The 20396-nt window shown below is 41.8% G+C and overlaps 1 protein-coding gene across 10 annotated transcripts in view; it reads right to left on the bottom strand.

Annotated features, from left to right (window-relative positions):
* The window catches only part of AGAP1 (ArfGAP with GTPase domain, ankyrin repeat and PH domain 1), a 579218-nt gene that overhangs the window by 208682 nt on the left and 350140 nt on the right, over window positions 1–20396 (bottom strand). For 9 of the 10 annotated variants that reach the window (XM_040357546.1, XM_040357547.1, XM_040357545.1 and 6 more), the window contains 2 exons: window positions 11452–11579; window positions 9453–9608 (listed from right to left, as the gene is read on the bottom strand). In XM_040357546.1, coding sequence (XP_040213480.1) covers window positions 9453–9608; window positions 11452–11579 — 284 coding nt within the window. The remainder of the gene's footprint in view (window positions 1–9452; window positions 9609–11451; window positions 11580–20396) is intronic. The other variant, XM_040357543.1, reaches the window with a different exon arrangement.

Consider the following 20396-nt stretch of genomic DNA (forward strand, 5'->3'; position numbering starts at 1 on the left):
GTGGAAAAGAGGTGCTCTGGTCAGATGAGACCAAAATTTGACTTTTTGGTTTAAAAGCAAAATGCTATGTGTGGTGGAAAACAAACACTGCACATCACCCTGATCACAGCATCCCCACCGTGAAGCATGGTGGTGGCAGCATCATGTTGTGGGGATGCTTTTTTCCAGCAGGGACAGGGAAGCTGGTCAGAGTTGATGGGAAGATGAATGGAGCCATTTACTGGGCAATCTTAGAAGAAAACCTGTTAGAGTCTGCAAAAGACTTGAGACTGGGGCAGGGGTTCACCTTCCAGCAGGACAACAACCTTAAACATACAGCCAAAGCTACAATGAATGGAATGGTCTAGATCAAAGCATATTCATGTGTTAGAATGGCGCAGTCAAAGTCCAGACCTAAATCAAATTGAGAATCTGTGGCAAGACTTGAAAAACTGCTGTTCACAGATGCCCTCCATCCAATCTGACAGAGCTTGACCTATTTTGCAAAGAAGAATGTGTAAAAGCTGGCAGATTTGCAGGTTCTACAACGTATTGACTTAGGGAGGCTGAATACAAATGTACGCTTTTCACACACTTTTCACATATTTACTTGTATAAATAAATTGAAAACCATTCATCATTTTCCTTCCACTGAACAATAATATGGCACTTGGCGTTGGTCTATCACATAAAATTCCAATAAAAATGCATTTACGTTTTTGGTTGTAACATGGCAAAAGGGGTATGAATACTTCTTCAAGGTACAGTATGTAAAGTGCAATAACCCATAGTGTGCAGCGAGAAACAATTTTTCATTGATCTGAATTGCAATTGGTTGCTATGGATTTCTGAATTCCAAAAATCAAAGCAGATCTTTGCACCTCCTTATACTATAGCAGCGATTGTAAAAACTATATAATCTCTTTACGAGCATTGCACCAATACCGGTATCAGTGCCGATACTAAGCATTTGCACAAGTACTTGGACTCATGCAAATGCTCCAATGCTAAAACCAACACCTTCAGACTTGGTTTACATATGTGTGGGCCGGTTTGCAGTGCTATTTCAAAGCCCGGTCCGGTGCAATTTCATTCTGAGGCTTAGGTGCGATTCCAATGCAAATTGTAGTGTATGAGAAACTCACTGAAACGCGAAATCTGTGTGGCTAGACCTAAAAAAACATGACACTAAAAATAGGTATCAGTAATTGGTATGGGTGAGTACTTGAGAAAAAGTACCGGTACTTGATATTGAACAGGTATCAGTGGATCCCTACTCTTTATCAAACAAACACACAATTTGGGCCAGATTTTAAAGTTGACCTACAGCCAAAGTTTTAGGTGAGGCAGTGTATCTCTAGCCATTTTTTTATTGGTTAGATTTGAATTGCTATCCGTGTCCCCCTGGGGAGATTCACCCTCTCTTTTTATCCTGGCGACCTCGAACACTGAGACAGGAAATTATGACAAAGCCAGAATTTTACAGTTGTCACCATAGCAATAGGTATGGGGAATTCTTCCAATAGGGACACTTGTTCCAGTGACAACTGTCTAAAGGGCTAAATTCACACTGGCACTAAAAGCAGGCATTTGAGGGGAGTTAAAAATGCTCCTCAAACTTCTATGCAAATGATACAATGGGCAGCACACAGTGCTGTTTACATGATCAAAACATGAAGTGTTAGCGTTGCGTCAAACTTGAAGCCTTTCAATGCCTCCCATTCAAGTCGCAACCACATTGACATGTGGTTGCCTCGCATTGGCAGCACGGTTGTGGGCACAATAGTACAATGCAAATTTTAGCTGGTTGTTAAAGTAGTCGGCTGCTTCATCCTTAACAACCAATGAGTCATCAGCCTTCAGGTCTGGTATGGATTTTGAGGGGAACCCCATGCCAATTTTTTTTTTTAAATGACATACAAGATTCTTATCCAAACATGCAGACCGGTAGGTCAGAAAAGGGAGGGGGTGAGCGAGTGTCCCCTTCACCCCAAAGCACCTTGTCCCCATCAGCATGGCCTCTTCCCCACAACCCTGGTCAGTGGCTGTGGGGGTCTGCCAACAGGAGATCTATCGGAATCTGGAAGTCCCCTTTACCAAGGGGTCCCCCATATCCTGCCCCCCCCCATGTGATTGAGTATGGGGTACATTGCACCGCTATTCATTCACCATAAAGAGTGTCAAAAAGATATAAAACCACAGAGACAGTCTTTGACAATTTCTTTATTAAAAAAACAAAAACAATGTCCCCCTGGTGTAGATCCATTGTCAATCCTAATGCCCACTGCCACCACCAACGCCCCACAAAAAAAGCTCTGCTCACGTCAAAGGCTCCCACCATCTGCCTGCTCCACCATCTCCACCAGGTGACAATGCAGGGTGGCCCCGACCCATAGCTATTTCAACGGTGGCGGCGTGTACACCAGGGGACATGGTTTATGTAATAATGGAATTGTCAAAAACGGTCTCTGGTTTTATTTCTTTTCGACCCCCCTGCCCCAAAGCCCCTCCCCCACCCCCCATGTTGAGGGCCCGATCGCTCGTCCCCTTCCTTTCCTGACCTGCCAGGCTACATGCTCGGATAAGGGTCTGCTAACATTTATTGGGGGAACCCCACTCTAAAAAATAAAATATTTTTTTTTTTACATTCAGCTGACAGCAGGGAACCCCGCTGGCAGCTGGTGACTCATTGGTTGTCAAGGACATGGCAGCCAGCTTCCCAGCCTGCTCCTTAACAACCAGCTATTGTAGGCGTTTGTGGTGCAGTTTTAACAATCAAAAAATACTTGACAACCGCGCCACAAACGTGCATAGGGCGTTTGAGGGACTGTTTTAAATGCTGTGATCCGCCAGACCGCTGCTGTGTGCCAGAACCTGCACCGATATCTACCTCTCTGATAGAGCTGGCCGTATCTTTCCGATTCACATAGCCCTTCCCAATTCCTTAGATTATTTTGTAGCTATCCCCTAATCACACATCCTTTATTGTAATAGAGATGAATGTAGATGTGTTTGAAATCAGTAACCAATGTTCCCTTTACCGTGGATACACTGGAGGGAGTGAGTGTAGCCACCCAGGGACAGGAAGTGTGTATTTTACAGGATCACTGGGAGAAAAGGGGAAAAAAATACTGGAAAAAACAATTGCAGCCACCACATGCAAGAACAGGTACGCTGTAATAGAATGCCATTTTTGTTTAGCGTTTGTACAAACTTTTAGTGCAGTAGAAATAGGTCCTAATTGTATAAATGTTTTACAAATCAATCTTTATTTTTTAGCAGCCAAAATCCTTTGGGGCCCATTCAGACTAGAATGCAGTGCAGGAGCATTCTGATTGCAATGCCTTTGTGATCTTCTGCAGGGGTCAATTCAATTTAACGACACTCCAAATATAGGTCGTAAGCGCATTGCGTTTGCACGCACAGGATCGCGTGAACCATACGATTCAGATGCCGCATGCTTAAAAATTGTTTAGTGCACGCACTACTTTTGGTGTGGTACAATTTCATCCCAATCAAGTGTCGGTCTGTTTTTTTTTTCAATTTGTTCAGCAAAATATAATTTAGGAGTAATTTGTTCTGGTGGACATTAAAAATTCTAACAAATTAGAGGCAAGGTCCCAAGAATGTTTTAGGAGCAACTGTTCAAAATGGATTGTTATTTGATGTTTTTGATGGGAAGGGGCAGGAATCAATCTCTAGCTGGGTCTTCACTACTGCCTAAAACTAGGGATGAGCTCCGGCGTGTTCGCACACTGCACGTGCAGAGCCCACCAGGAAGTCAGCACTGTGCTGCGCTAATCACAGGCAGTGAGACATTTCCAGAGCTCTGCAGCCACGCATCGGGACAATGTCTCACTGGCCTGCGATTAGCGCAGCGCAGTGCCGACTTCTTGGCAGGCTCTGCACGTGGAGTGTGCGAACACGCCAGAACTCATCCCTACCTAAAACCTCTAAAGGTGGCCATACACAATACAATTTGATTCTACAACCTCCTTTAGATTTACCAAAATTATGTACTATGAGGACACACCTAAACAATACATTAATTTTCCATCAATTCAGGTTGGCCCTTGCAATTAAAAGTTGATAGTTGATCTTAAAGCGGGGGTTCACCCAAAAAAAAATGTTTTAACATTAGATTGAGGCTAATTACGGGAAGCAGAATCGGGTGTTTTTTTTTTAAATCAATGCCGTACTTACCGTTTTAGAGATAGATGTTCTCCGCCGCTTCCGGGTATGGTCTTCGGGACTGGGCGTTCTTATTTGATTGACAGCCTTCCGACGGTCGCATACAGCGCGTCACGAGTTGCCGAACGTCGGTGCGGCTCTATACGGCACTTGCGCACCGACGTTCGGCTACTTTCGGAAACTTGTGACGCGCTGTAAGCGACGGTCGGAAGGCTGTCAATCAAGTAGGAACGCCCAGTCCCGCAGCCCATACCCGGAAGCCACGGAGAACATCTCTCTCTAAAACGGTAAGTACTGCACTGATTTAAAAAAAAAACATGTGATTCTGCTTCCCGTAATTAGCCTCAATCTAATGTTAAAAATAGATTTTTTGGGTGAACCTCCACTTTAAGAAGGTTGCAAAATCAGATTTTATATTGTATGTTGAACTTAACACATGACAGGCTGGCCTTGTGTTAACATCCAAGCTACAGTTGTCACCAGTCTAATGCCTAGTACACATGATGAGAATATCGGATGAATGAGCATCCGTTTTTTTTTTTTTTTTTGAGTGGTTGTCTTATATCGAAAATGAATAGGTTGTGAAAACTCTTGAGACAGAATACAAATTTGGGAGTAATATAATAATGTATTGAAATGTATTCTTTTGTTTCTGAGCATATGTGGTCTTGGTCACTCGGTGACCACTTGGTCACTTTTTTCGTACAAATACTACACCAGGGGCAGCCAACCTTTCAGAGGTTGAGATCCACCTTAACTTGGAGGAAATTAAAGATCCCTAGGCAAAAAAAAAAAACTATCAAGCGCAATGTGTCACGGACGTGTTCTCTGCCCCCCTTCACATCACCCCCCCCAATAATAACAAGCTGGTGATTGGATGCTAGGACCGCCTAGCAACCAATCACTGAGGCAGCTCCCGCCCCACTCTCCATCCAGCACGATTCTGCCTCCCACTCTCCGCTCTGCAGTTAACATGAGAGCGGTAGAGGCTGGGGAAAGGCAGAGCCATGTTCACGATCTTCCTGTCAGCTTCCCGCACTCAACCGGTAGATCACAATCGGCGGCTTGCCGACCCCAGTACTATACTAATTACACGGAAATTGTTCAAACTGTTATCTTGCAAGAAACATTTTCATGCTTGTCCCATTTGGATATTGTGATCAGCTCTCGAAAGCTGTGCACTAATGAATAGATTATCGGACAATCGCATAGAAAGCATTTTCTTCTATCCGATATTCTCATTGTGTGTATTGGGTTTAGGAGCCACTGCCAACGAGCTTTGGCCTTGTGTTAATGACGTCAGTTGGAGAAGCTTCCAAAATCATTCAGAATTCATTGACAGGTGTATTTGACCTCATGAACCTCAACCTGTGTTAAGCGAGTTTTACATTCCCATAGATTTGTATGAGATTTCAAAACCCATCTGATACACACAGGCCTCAAAAATACACAAATGTGAGAGGACATTTGGCTGATGTGACAATGATTTCATGTCTATGGGGAGCCTCTGACCCTGCTCAACCCGCTGTTATAAGGTGGAACAAAACCTGCCCTAAATACTGCAATTTCCTCCGATACAAAACTAGGTGGCCAGCATTGCTTATCTCTCATCCCATACTGTTGTACATGGATTGTAGAACTTACTGCTATTTATATTTATGAAGAGCAAGCAAAATGATTATAGTAGCATCTGCTCAAGCTGCTCATCTCCTTCCTTTTCTATTACCATAATAAGAATGTTCTTCTGGGCAAAAGATCCCTTTATGCTAGGGTGGATCACGCATACACTGCTCTCTGAAGTCTATAGGTGGGCTAAACATTGCCATAGATGGCTTACATTTCTGCTAATCTGGCTGAAATCTAAACCAAGGTAGGCCCTATGGGCACTACCTGGTTCAACAAAAGTCACATTTTGTTGGCTTAACAGTGACTGCATCCAACCAATCCAACCGCTGTTCTGGTACTGTTACAGCTGAGCAGCCCTAAGCCTTCTCTTCTCGGGTCCAACGCCGGCTTACCTGGCCCCTCCCACCTGCAGATTGTCTGCAGTGGAAGCAGATTGCAATAGGGGAACCCAAGCAGGCTCGTCCCAAAGTCACGGCTCTATGTGTCTATTCACACACAAAGCCACAACTTGGCCAACGCCCCCTCCTTCTCCTCATTGACTCACTGTCTGTGATTGACGACATTGGGAGCCAATGGCTACGGCTGCTGCCTCAGGCAATGAGGAGAAAGACTCCATGGAAAGCCAAGGCCTTTGTGCACATCACAAAATCAGGCTCATGTAGTAAGGGGGCTGCTGCACAGAGAAAGTGCTTTACCTTCATGCATACAATATATGAAGGTAAAAAAAAAACTTGAGCCTTTACAACCACTTTAAGCAAGTTCTTTATATATTACCATAAGGAATCTACACAGAATTTGTATCTTCCACCCTCTAGTGGACATTTCACATATTGGTATATCACTGTGTCCATGGTCACAGTAAACTTCAGGTGGGAGAGACCCTCTTGCCAAAGTACTTGACGGCAGTGAACACCCGAGATTCAAGCTCTACCCACTCCACCCAAAACAGAGCCATTTTGTATGAAAACACCTCTGTAAGCCAAGATAAACACTACATTTAGTACTAGGGAAATCCTTGTTGTGTTCTCACCCAACCAACATTGCTTATAACGAACCAAGGGATGAGCACAAAAGTGCATTCTATAGAAATCCCCAAATCTGCAGTTGTTACCCAGACACAGAGGGAACTGTTTGGTCTGGACCAAGTAATTACAATTGCACAAAAATCTAGAGCACAATGATCTATCTCCCTATCACTCATGAATATAAGTGGATACTTGGGTGACCTTTATTTAATCGGCAGAGAAGCTTTGGAGGTACATTTTCTACAGCTATACGCTTTGTGAAGCCAGCTTCCAGCAGACTATATTTTCCAATCGTAAAAATTTGCTCTCACTATTCTGATAGATTAGATGTTCTGTATGAATCTCATGGCATGCATGTCCACCTTCAGGCTGGGGGAATAGACAAACACCAATTCAATGGCTAAACAAAGTTAAAGGTGTTTAAAATTGGTTTAACTGAGTTTTATAGGCCTAATCCTTCTATTATAATGCTTAGCAAAAATAACAAAGCTAGGCTCTGTCATTCCAAAATTCCGAAGCCGAGTGGAAGGGGAAAAAAAGCCTTAATCTCTGCTGCCATCTGGTGGCCATGAGAACAAACTAATTTTAGCAGATTAAGGGCGCACACAGGTGATTTTTGCTGCTACAATCGCACTACTAAAATTACCCATGATTGCCCATGACTGATCAGTAGCAATTGCTAAAAAGTTGAAGCACTGTGCCATTTATTATTATGATTCACTGTACTATTAATTCATTGTTATTACATGCCACACTCAATTTTTACTAATGAGCAGCGATTGCTAGCAATTGATTGCAGTGCAATCATTGATAATTAGCTCGCAAGCAAAAATTGCCTATATGTGCCCAGCTTTAGGACCTACAGTGTTGCAGTAAAGCATACAATGCAAGGAAACAAATAAAAAGCATCACAATGCACAGATATGAACTATCCGTGCTGTGTTGAAAAAAAAGTCAAATTTCATGTTTACTGACAGCCCATTCAAAACAAATGGGCACCTACACAAATTAATAATATGAAGGAAATGGGTGTGGCGCTGCTTATTTTTAGCGGTGTGTATCCCTTTAAATGCACCTTAGCTTGCTGTGCTTCAGAACAAATGTTAGACTGTGCAAACAGTTTATTGCAATATTCAGAAATGCACTTTATTGCAATAAATGTTTTTTTTTTACGGAAATACACTATGGGGCCTGTGTGCTGTTGTCGTTTCTGCATGTGAAGAATCTGGAGAGACAGGAACCCGTTGGAGGAGCCAAGGAAGTCCTGTACCTGGATAGTGCTGTGAATGCTGCTTTACTAAAACCTTGGTTTGAGAGTAACTTGGTTTGAGAGCGTTTTGCAAGAAAAGCAAAAGGTTTTAATACATTTTGCCTTGATATACAAGCGATGTCTTGATACAAGAGTAGCGCCATGTCACGTATAAAAAAGAAGAGAGGAGCCTCTAAGTGTAGCAATATGGTTACATTTAATGAAGGTGCAACATTTAGCAACTTATTGCTAGACTGAGAGGTGCCTCTTCTTTTTTTTACCCTGTAAAAAAAATGCTTTGATATACAAGTGCTTTGGATTACAAGCATGTTTCTGGAACGAATTAAGCTCGCAATCCAAGATTTTACTGTACATTACGCAATTTGTGAATTCAAGTACTATTGAGATATATATATATATATATATATATATATATATATATATATATATATATATATATATATATATATATATATATAGACTTATTTTTTGTTTTTCTGCATGTCACTTTTTTGACATTTATATTGTATCATAGCATAGCACATCACCTTTTTTTTTACAGATGTCAATGAATTATTGTTAGAACAGCACAGTCACTTTGTATATGGTGCTAGTTTAATGTTTACAGTGTTTTATGATTTATATATAAAGGAATTATTACCACACATTTACCATAGGGTTGTTTACATATCTTTCTTTTTTCCCATTTGCACAGTATAATGTTTATTCTCAAGCACAGCAAGCCAAGGTGCATTTAAAAATATACACACCACTAAAAATAAGCAGCTCCACCATGGTGGTAGATTCATTGGGGGCAGTAGCTTAATAACGCCATCTTATTACGTTGTCCATAGCGCGGAACAAAATTCCTCTTTTTGTCTTAATACACAAATACAACAAGTTAAAAGTGTATGAGCATATTATTTATTAATGCGCAAAAAAACATGCATTAAAAATAGGTATTACTGCGACACATTGTAAGCAGGTACGGCCTAACCTTTAAAGTTTCAAAAGTATTTGGCACTGAAAAACAATCGTGAATTGATAACTTGGATCCTGCTCTTCACATATTGATGAAGGGTTAAGCTCACATGTTGGCAAAATGGCTGACTCTGTTGTGTTATTCAGAGTTATTGGAGGTCAGGGGTAGGTACTAAGTAGCCCTTAGTGACCCGAAATGTAGCACATCTCCTTGTGACAGACAATTTTATTATTTGCTTGATCTGGTGTGCTGGCGAGATTTTGCATTTTTGCAAGTCTTAAGGTGGGTTCCATCAGTCAGTTTGTCAACTTAGCACCCACCATAAGGTTTTGATGCTGTAAGAAAGTTTACTGGATGAAATTCTCTCTCTGGAGTAAAACAAACACTTATCGGAACTCACCGTGAACAGGTTGGATCTTCGCTTGGACTGTTTGCGCACTGGAGTTGGAGTACTGGCAGTGGGAGGTACATCAATCCTCAGCTCTTTCTGGCTAGTGCTGGGAGTAGATGGAACGGATGAAGAATAGTCACTTAGACTGCCTCCTCCATTACTGGTCTGTGCAGAGAACATAGAAAACATTATACTGCTGTGCATGGATCATAGAACATACTGCTATTTCAAATATTGGATAAATCGCTAATGAGCCATTTTAGTTGGAGTTACGTGGAAAAAAATTTTTTTAGTAATCCCAGTAATCATTTCATGTAAAAATTATGTATAAAAAGCAAGCAAAATTAATATAGTATCATATGGGTCAATTTGATTGTATAGGTAATTTTATGTTTGTATACAAGTCACCACTGCTCACTGCGACTGTCCTCATCAAAAAATCAACTTGTAAACAGACCTCAGACACAGAGCCACCATTTCCATCAATCACAGCACACTAATGCCCAATATACAAGAGGAGAAAATTAGACGTAAAATAGGGCTTTATGGCGACTGTATGATAATCTGATTGTTCGCACACAGTTTTTGAGAGCCGATCATGACAGTTCATGCAAAATTATCAGTAGGGACAAGCAGGAAAATTTCTCTCATACGGTACAAGAATGAACAATTTATGTTTCATCAGTATGGTATTCGTCTGAAAAAAATCGACTAACCAAGACTGCGCATGCTTGGAAATAAAATAATGCGTTACAATACAATATACATCACTACTGAAGTTGTATTCTGTCATACAAAAACAGAAACATTTCATAACTTTACCAACATATTCATTTTTGATAGGAGACTAGCATGTAAAAAAAAAAAACAGATGATCATTCTTCCAAAATTCTCATCGTGTGTCTACGCGGCTTAACAGGCCCAAGGAAAAAAAAAAAACAGTACAGGGGAGTCCCTGCAGCTCAAAAAGCCATCTGAATGCCCAAAGCTGGCATCAGAGGAGACCTGAATATCCACCTGATAGAACTCAAGCCGGCCATAGAAGGTGCAATTTTCTTTCCAGCAAGCCTGAATAATGATCTGCCTGAGCCACCTAGAGATGGTGGAATGTGAAGGTGGTGCGTATAAAAATGTAAGTGATCAGAAAAAAAAATTCTGATCACTCAAATTTCCCTAAGATAAGCTGTCCCAACCGCACCTGGCAGAGCCACCCCCCTATCATGCCACTAAAACGGACCCTCTTCCAGCGGAAAAATAATGTTCTACACGATCATGTTTCCATTATATAAGCCACTCCAACAGCGCCTGGCAGATTCCATTCCACCTCCTTTTTTTGCGTACAAATAAACGGATTCAAATATGAATATTTAAAGCAAGCCATAGATTAATCGATTTTTGATAATTGCTTGACTGTGTTGATGGGGCTAAATACCTCCCACAGTGCTATTGTATTCTGTCCGGGGGGGGGGGGAGCATTCTCCGACGGCAGAATATGATTGCTGCTATTGGTCACATGCAGAAAAAAAATCTGACAGGTTGGTTGTACCCAAATCGATTAATGGATCAACGTGGGTACAATCAGCCTGCCCATACATGGGTCTCTGCTGAACAGTAAGGATGAGCTCCGGCGTGTTCGCATTGATCACGTGTGGAGCCCGCCAGGAAGTCGGCACCCGCGCTGCGCTAATCACAGTCAGGCAGACATTTCCCGATCTCTGCAGCCGAGCATCGGGAAATGTCTGCCTGTCTGATTAGCGCAGCGCGGGTGCCGACTTCCTGGCGGGCTCCGCACGTGTTCAATGCGAACACGCCGGAGCTCATCCTTACTGAACAGGGCGAATTTCGATCTATGTATGGCCTGCTTAAGTGTGTGCTGGGAATCTGTGGTCACGCCTATGAACACTAAGCTTATTATGATCTACCTTCATACAGTAGTAGCTGGAAATACATCTGTTATCTAGTCATGTCAAATAAAATGAATTATCCATACAGTTTAATGGGAGCATACCTGGCTGATATGCACAGCCGACACCTGTGCCGAGCAAACAGACGTGTGGCTGGGGGAGTTTGGCAAAGACTTGCACGGGCCGATGGAAAGCTGTTGCTTTTTACGAGTTGCCACGATCTTCTGGGCCACTGGAGACAGAAGAGAACAAAGATATTGTGAAAAAGAAATGCAAAAGAAATTAACACTGGGGCAAAAATAAAAGAGGGTTATTACACAGATTCTCTGCACAGTTCTTGTATTTGGCAGACAAGCTACGAAACATTCGACTACACCACCGGACATCGAGCTAGGAGGATGAGATTTACAGTGTACAAACTTTTAGCATGCTGAAGAATAATCAGTTACTACAGGCCTCACTATATACAATTGTAAGTAATCTGAATGTGTTGCCTGTAGCAGCCAAGCCACCATTTTCCTTCATTTTATATTCTGCCAAAGAAAAACAAAAAAAAGAGGATTTGATTGGTTGTCAAGGCCAAGCCACTACTCCCCTTTGCAAATCTATAAAAAGCCTTATTACTCGGACAGACACAATGGTCCATGGCATGCCAGGCAATATCAAAATACAGTGGAAAGCAGATTGTGGTTTGGCAGTGCATGTACACATAGCTTTAAAAGGGACACTAACATGTCTTCTCAGTAAGTGAATGTTTTCTCAGTAAGTCAACATCCAGATCTGCTACTATGGCTCTTTTCGATGCTAGTTTTTGATCTTTTCTTTTCTATAAAAAGATGTGATTTTCTCTCCCCCGACCCTTTTTAATGTATAAATGTGCAAATTCTCCCCCTAGTGGTCATTTCTATATCAGGGCATAGGATTAGCATTCCTGTTTAATGACTATTGATACAAGTTCAGGTGCCTTACATGTGGACTTCCCGGAGTGGGAGATGCAGACAAGCACACTGTGTACTGCTATTATGCAGGCAATAGAACCTGAATATGTACTGCAGAAATAAGGCTGCACCCATATATAAACGCATTCATACATCATACAACGAAAAAGCTAGAATATATATATATATATATATATATATATATATATATATAATCTTTTTTTCAGGGGGAACTCAGTTGCACTCTGTATGTAATGCAATCCTGGTATTTAATGCCCCTTTAAGACCCTCCTACTGTTTGTGAAATTTGAACAGGGCCGTTGAGTTCCTGCACCTATTTTCTGAGAAAAAAAGCTCTGTGTGTGTGTGTGTGTATATATATATATATATATATATATATATATATATATATATATATATATATATATATATATATATACATATATACACATACACACATACACACAGGGGAAAAAGTATTTGATCCCCTGCTGATTTTGTATGTTTGTCCACTGACAAAGAAAGCCACTGCGTCGCTTTAACTGACAATTGCGCGGTCGTGCAACGTGGCTCCCAAACAAAATCGGTGTCCTTTTTTTCCCACAAATAGAGCTTTCTTTTGGTGGTATTTGATCACCTCTGCAGTGTTTATTTTTTGCGCTATAAACAAAAATAGAGCGACAATTTTAAAAAACTTCAATATTTTTTTAATTGTTGCTATAATAAATATCCCTAAAAAAAATCTATAAAAAAAATGTTTCCTCAGTTTAGGCCAATATGTATTCTTCTACATATTTTTTGGTAAAAAAAATAAAAAAATCGCAATAAGCATTTATTGATCAGTTTGCGCAAAAGTTATATCGTCTACAAAACAGGAGATAGTTTTATGGCATTTTTATTAATTTTGTTTTTTTTACTAGTAATGGCGGCGATCAGCGATTTTTATTGTGACTGACATTATGGCGGACACATCGGAACACTTTTGTCACCATTTTGGGACCATTGTCATTTTCACAGAAATTAGTGCTATAAAAATGGGGTTAACCACTAGGGGGCGCTGAAGGGGTTAAGTGTTCCCTAGGAAGCGATTTTTACTGTGTGGAGGTGGGGCACCTCACTGATCGTCTGTTCCGCTGACAGGGAACAGACGATCAGTGACACTGCCACTAGGAAGAACGGGGAAAGGTTTGTTTACACTCACCTCTCCCCATTCTTAAGCTCTGTGACCCGATCGCAGGACACCGGTGGCGATCGGGGTTCGCGGGCCTGGTCACGCAGCTCAGGACCGGGTCCGCGAGCGCACCGGCGCGACCCACGGCTGGGCATTTTAAAGGCGACGTACAGGTACGTGAATATGCACAGCCGTGTTGCTCTGCCGACATATATTGGCGTGAGGCGGTCCTTAAGTGGTTAATGGTAGTTTTTTTTAACAGCGAGAGACAGCACAACAACAAAAATGGCCAGAAAAACGCATTTCAAAAAAGTTATAAATTGATATGCATTTTAATGAGTGAAATAAGTACCGTATTTGATCCCCTATCAATCAGCAAGATTTCTTGCTCCCAGGTGTCTTTTATACAGGTAATAAGCGGAGATTAAGAGAGTGCTCCTAATCTCAGCTTGTTACCTGTATAAATGACACCTGTCCACAGAAGCAATCAGATTCCAATCTCTCCACCATGGCCAAGACCAAAGAGCTGCCCAAGGATGTCAGGGACAAGATTGTAAACCTACACAAGGCTGGAATGGCCTACAAAAGCACCGCCAACCAGCTTGGTGAGAGGGTGACAACAGTTGGTGCGATTATTTACAAATGGAAGAAACACAAAATAACTGTCATCTCCCTTGGTCTGGGGTTCCATGCAAGATCTCACCTTGTGGAGTTTTAATGATCATGAGAACGGTGAGGAATCAGCCCAGAACTACACGGGAGAATCTTGTCAATGATCTCTAGGCAGCTGGGACCATTATCACCAAGAAAACAATTGGTAACGCACTACGCCGCGAAGGACTTAAATCCTGCAGCGCCCGCAAGGTACCCCTGCTGTCCAAGAAAGCACATGTACAACCCGTCTGAAGTTTACTTATGAACATCTGAATGATTTAGAAGAGAACTGGGCAAAAAAGTGTTGTGGTCAGATGAGACCAAAAATCTACCTTTTTGCATAAATTCAACTCGCCATGTTCGGAGGAAGAGGAATGCTGCCTATGACCTCAAGAACACCATCCCCACCGTCAAACACGGAGGTGGAAAAATTATGCTTTGGGGGTGTTTTTCTGCTAAAGGAACAGGACAACGTCACTGCATAAAAGGGGACAATGGACGGGGCCATGTAGAGCCAAATCTTGGGTGAGAACCTCCTTCCCTCAGCCATGGCACTGAAAATGGGTCGTGAATGGGTATTCCAGCATGACAATGACCCAAAACACATGGCCAAGGCAAAAAGGGAGCTCAAGAAAAAGCACATAAAAAGGTCATGGAGTGGCCTAGCCAGTCTCCAGACCTTAAAGTGGAGGTTCACCCGAAAAGTAAATTTTTAACATTAGATTGAGGCTCGTTTTGTCAAGGGGAATCGGGTAGTTTTTTTAAAATCGAAGCAGTACTTACAGTTTTCGAGAGCGATCTTCTCCGCCGCTTCCGGGTATGGGCTGCGGGACTGGGCGTTCCTATTTGATTGACAGGCTTCCGACGGTCGCATACATCGCGTCACGATTTTCTGAAAGTAGCCGAACGTCGGTGCGCAGGCGCCGTATAGAGCCGCACACGACGTTCGGCTTCTTTCGGCTACTCGTGACGCGATGTATGCGACCGTCGGAAGCCTGTCAATCAAATAGGAACGCCCAGTCCCGAAGACCATACCCGGAAGCGGCGGAGAAGATCGCTCTCTAAAACGATAAGTACAGCTTCGATTTTAAAAAAACTACCTGATTCCCCTTGACAAAATGAGCCTCAATCTAATGTTAAAAAAAAAAAATTCGGGTGAACTCCCGCTTTAATCCCAAAGAAAATATGTGGAGGGAGCTGAAGGTTCAAGTTACCAAACGGCAGCCTCGAAACCTGAATGACTTGGAGAGGCTCTGCAAAGAGGAGTGGGACAAAATCCCTCCTGAGACGTGTGCAAACCTGATGGCCAACTACAAGAAACGTCTGACCTCTGATTGCCAACAAGGGTTTTGCCACCAAGTACCAAGTCATGTTTTGTGAAGGGATCAAATATTTATTTCACTCATTAAAATGCAAATCAATTTATAGCTTTTTTTTTAATGCATTTTTCTGGGATATTTTTGTTGTTATTCTCTCACTGTTAAAAGAAATCTACCATTAAAATTATAGACTGATCATTTCTTTGTCAGTGAGCAAATGTACAAAATCAGCAGGGGATCAAATACTTTTTTCCCTGTGTGTGTGTGTGTGTATATGTATGTATGTATGCATGTATGTAATATATATATATATACAGGGCTTTTTTTTCAGGGGGAACTTGGGGGAACTCAGTTCCACCACCTTTGGCTCAGACCCTTTGTTGCCTGCTCACCACAATCACTTGTAAACACAGAAGTCTGGTTTTTGTGTTTACAAGTGACAGCTCTGCACTCTGTGTGTAACCCTCCTGAACTCTGCACTCTGTATGTAATGCAATTCTGGTATTTAATGCCCCTTTAAGACCCTTCTACTGTTTGTGAAATCTGAACGGGTCGTGGTTGAGTTCCTGCGCCTATTTTCTGAAAAAAAAAGCTCTGTATATATATATATATATATATATATATATATATATATATATATATATATATACACACACACACACACACACACACACACACACACACACACACACACACACATATATATATATATATATATATATATATACACACACACACACAAACACTAGGAATTATCGTTTTCAGCACTACTAATAACAAAATATTCAAGCAAATACCAAAAGCACAACTTATCCAATAATCTCATCTGAGATCTAACACCCGCACCCCAGTAACTAATTTTAAAATTAACAGGTAATACTTGAATATTTTCTGTAATTTGAAAGAAAAAATAACCCTCCTCCCCTCCAACACACGAGAGCATGCTGTGCAAAGTCACTACAGAGGGATGTGCCGGGACCTCACAATGCATATCACAGCACCAATACTTCTATAAACTAAAAACATTATAGTTTCCTTTTAATACTTTAAAACGAATGCAGTTACTTCAAGAGCTTTTTTTTTTTTTTTTACAATGCATTTTTTCTCAAGGACCAATTGTATTATTTATATTTTTGACTTAATTTATACATGAAAGTAAATGGAAAAAAAAAAAACACATGAAAAAAGCAAAATATCAATATTCTAAAATAATGCATACTGCAGAAACCAATGTAAAAAATGCTACCATCTGTGGATGCACAAGATCAAGTGAATAGAACCGTATATAAACATGGATTTCACATACCACTATGGTAAGGCTGAGATGAGCACGCACCTTTGATGCTGACATTAAACACTTCTAGTTTTGGAAAGCAGCGCCCCCCCCCCCCCCCCCCGCCCCCATTGCCCCTTAAGCTCTGCTCGGCCAGAGCAATGAATCCTACATTAGCCATAAAACATCCCCCCCTCCCCAAACCTGACACTCTCTCCTGGCCTCCCTCCCTTTCTCGCAACATTAAAACAAATTTATCTTCATTTATGTCGCAATTACCTCTCCGGGTTGTTAATTTGCTGGAAATGGAGCTATTCTTTAATTGCTCCTATTAATGGGGGGATTTAAATGTGCTTGTAATAAGCTGTTACCTTCAAAACGGGACAAAGTCACCCACAACGTATCAAAAGAGAGCACAATTCTCTCCGGGATTTGGGGCAATCTCAGCAACCCCTCCCAGGAAAAAAAAAAAAAAGTGGGCTTCATGCCTGTCTGTCCTTGCAAGGCTACATATAATGAGTTTAAGTTATATATTGATCTAGAGCTTTCTAACCTTAATGGTAAAGGCTGTGAAATGTGCCAGCAAACAATCAATGCAAAATCTATTACCGTTTTGCAGGAAAATAATTAAAAATAAAAATGTGTGAAAATATATATATTCACACACAAGATATATATATATATATATATATATATATATATATATAATAAATAATATATATATTTATTACACACATGCATGTGTATATATCTCCATCTGTACACACACACAGAAATAATATAACCCAGAACACATGCAAATCCACAGACTGTGCTAGTAAAGGGAAATTTGGATCAGTTGATCCTAGCGCTCTCATAGTAACTTCCAGCGAAGTGTTAATTTACAATACGATTATATTAAAAAATGTAAGCTGCCTTTTTCTCAGAGTGATTCTGCTGCTAAACGTCTGTTTCCAGAGGACAGATCGTGGAAATGAAGCTTCGCTTGCAGGAGAGATTTATAGCAGGAGAGAAAAGTCCTCCTACCCCTGATCTGGAGAGCTGATCCTAATGGTCCTACGTTTATGGATTTATAAGTCACTTAATAGCAAATTGTAGCAAAATAGAAGCCGAGTCAGCTGGAGACAGAGTGTCATGCAAATATGCAATTAATATACCAGCCTCATATTCATGCAGGTTTTTCTTTGAGAATGTATATTATATTCGCATGCAATTGGGGCTGCTGAACGAAAGGATTCTCTGCCGATCACGAAAATATGCATTCAGCCTAAGGCCTCATGCACACTGGGCTTTAAATAAATATGGCGGTTTTACAGGGGTCAAGTGTTTTATTTTTGGCCCGTAAAAAGCTCCTCTATATAAGGCAGGCCATAGACGATGCAATTTTCTTTCCTGCAACTACAGAAAGGTATTATGATCTCCAGGGGGTTGTTGCAGAGAGCCATCAATGCCAAAATAACTCTGCTGATTGGAGAAAACTCAATGTAGCACCAATATTTAAAAAGGGCCCAAAATACATCCCTGGGAATTACAGACCAGTTAGCCTAACATGAATAGTATGTAAGCTTTTGGAGGGGATGATAAGGGACTATATACAAGATTTTAGTCATGAGAACAGTATCATTAGCAGTAATCAGCATGCATTCATGAAGAATAGTTCTTGCCAAACCAATCTATTAACCTTCTATGAGGAGGTGAGTTGCCATCTAGATAACGGAAGGCCCGATGACGTGGTGTATCTGGATTTTGCAAAAGCATTTGACACAGTTCCCCATAAACATTTACAGTACAAAATAAGGTCCGTTGGCATGGACCATAAGGTGAGTACATGGATTAAAAACTGGCTACGGGTGAGTTCAGAGGGTGCTGATAAATGGGGAATACTCGGAATGGTCAGGGGTGGGTAGTGGGGTCCCCCAGGGGTTCTTTGCTGGGACCAATCCTATTAAATTTGTTCATAAATGACCTGGAGGATGGGGTAAACAGTTCAAACTCTGTATATGCGGACAATACCAAGCTAAGCAGGGCAATAACCTCGCCGCAGGATGTAGAAACCTTGCAAAAAGATCTAAACAAATTAATGGGGTGGGCAACTACATGGCAAATGAGGTTCAATGTAGAACAATTTTAAATAATGCATTTGGGTGGCAAAAATATGAATGCAATCAACTCACTAGGTGGAGAACCACTTGGGGAATCTAGGATGGAAAAGGACCTGGGGGTCCTAGTAGATGACAGGCTTAGCAATGGCATGCAATGCCAAGCTGCTGCTAACAAAGCAAACAGAATATTGACATGCATTAAAAAGGGGATTAACTCCAGAGACAAAGCGATAATTCTCCCGCTCTACAAGACTCCGGCCGCACCTATAGTATGCTGTCCAGTTCTGGGTACCAGTCCTCAGGAAGAATGTACTGGAAATGGAGCGAGTACAAAGAAGGCCAACAAAGCTAATAAAGGGTCTGGAGAATAGTATTTAGGAGGAAAGGTTGTGAGCTTCTCTCTGGAGAAGAGACACTTGAGAGGGGATATGATTTCAATTCACAAATACCGTACTGGTGATCCCACAATAAGGATAAAACTTTTTCGCAGAAGGGAGTTTAACAAGACACGTGGCCACTCATTAAAATTAGAAGAAACAAAGTTTAATCTTAAACTACGTAGAGGGTTCTTTACTGTACGGCAAGGATGTGGAATAACCTCCCACAGGCGGTGGTCCCAGCGGGGAGCATCGATAGTTTCAAGAAACTATTAAACACCTGAACGACCACAACATACAGGGATATACAATGTAATACTGACATATAATCACACACATAGGTTGGACTTGATGGACTTGTGTCTTTTTTCAACCTCACCTACTATGTAACAAAGGATTATTGCTAGCATCTATAGCCTCTGGCAATAATGGCATGCTAGAAATCCAACATGCTGGTTGTACCCAAGTTGATAGCTAGACTCACTTGGGTACATTAAGCACAAAAAAAAAAACCTATACTCACCTAGGTGGATGCAGTATCGATCCGATGCTGCTTCTGTCCCTTGCCGTCTCTGCACTGTGAACTGAGCGATCAAAACACCTCACTCAGTTCTCCCCTCTGCTCTGAGCAGAGAGCAATGACTGACGGTCACCTCTCTCTGCGCTGCTCTGGGGGGCTGAGCTGGGAAGGGGAGGGAACGGCTGGCTTAGTCTCCCTGCGGCTCACCCGAGAAGCTCATCCATGTGGCGGTCCAGGCATCTGGGTGGATCCTGACTGTAAAACTGGGATTGTTCCTCAGCCTGGACCGGCTGAGTGAGATCAGCTGACAGCGGGCTTTAGCCCAATGTCGGCTAAAAATGGGTCACAGAAGTGCAGAACTAACATGGTGGATCGGATCGGGTGAGATCTGATAAAAAACGTACATACTGTCCATTTTCATCAGATCTCTCCATAGGAGACAGCGGCGCTGCACAAGCCCCTCCCCGCTCAGTAAGCAGAGAGGGACTTGCCATCCGCCGGCTCAGCGGAGAGATCTCCCGCTGAGTCGGCGGACTCCATAGCGACGGAGTCTGCCTCGTGTGGAAGGGGCCTTAGGCCCACATTTATTCACTGACAGCAAAACACAAGAAAAGCCAACAATTCTGTAAGCTTGAGTCCAACACACTACAAACCCTGAACTAGGTGGAAATTCAGAAATTCACATGAGGATTCCT

Source organism: Rana temporaria, chromosome 6, assembly GCF_905171775.1.
Source record: "Rana temporaria chromosome 6, aRanTem1.1, whole genome shotgun sequence".
In the NCBI taxonomy this organism is placed as follows: domain Eukaryota; kingdom Metazoa; phylum Chordata; class Amphibia; order Anura; family Ranidae; genus Rana; species Rana temporaria.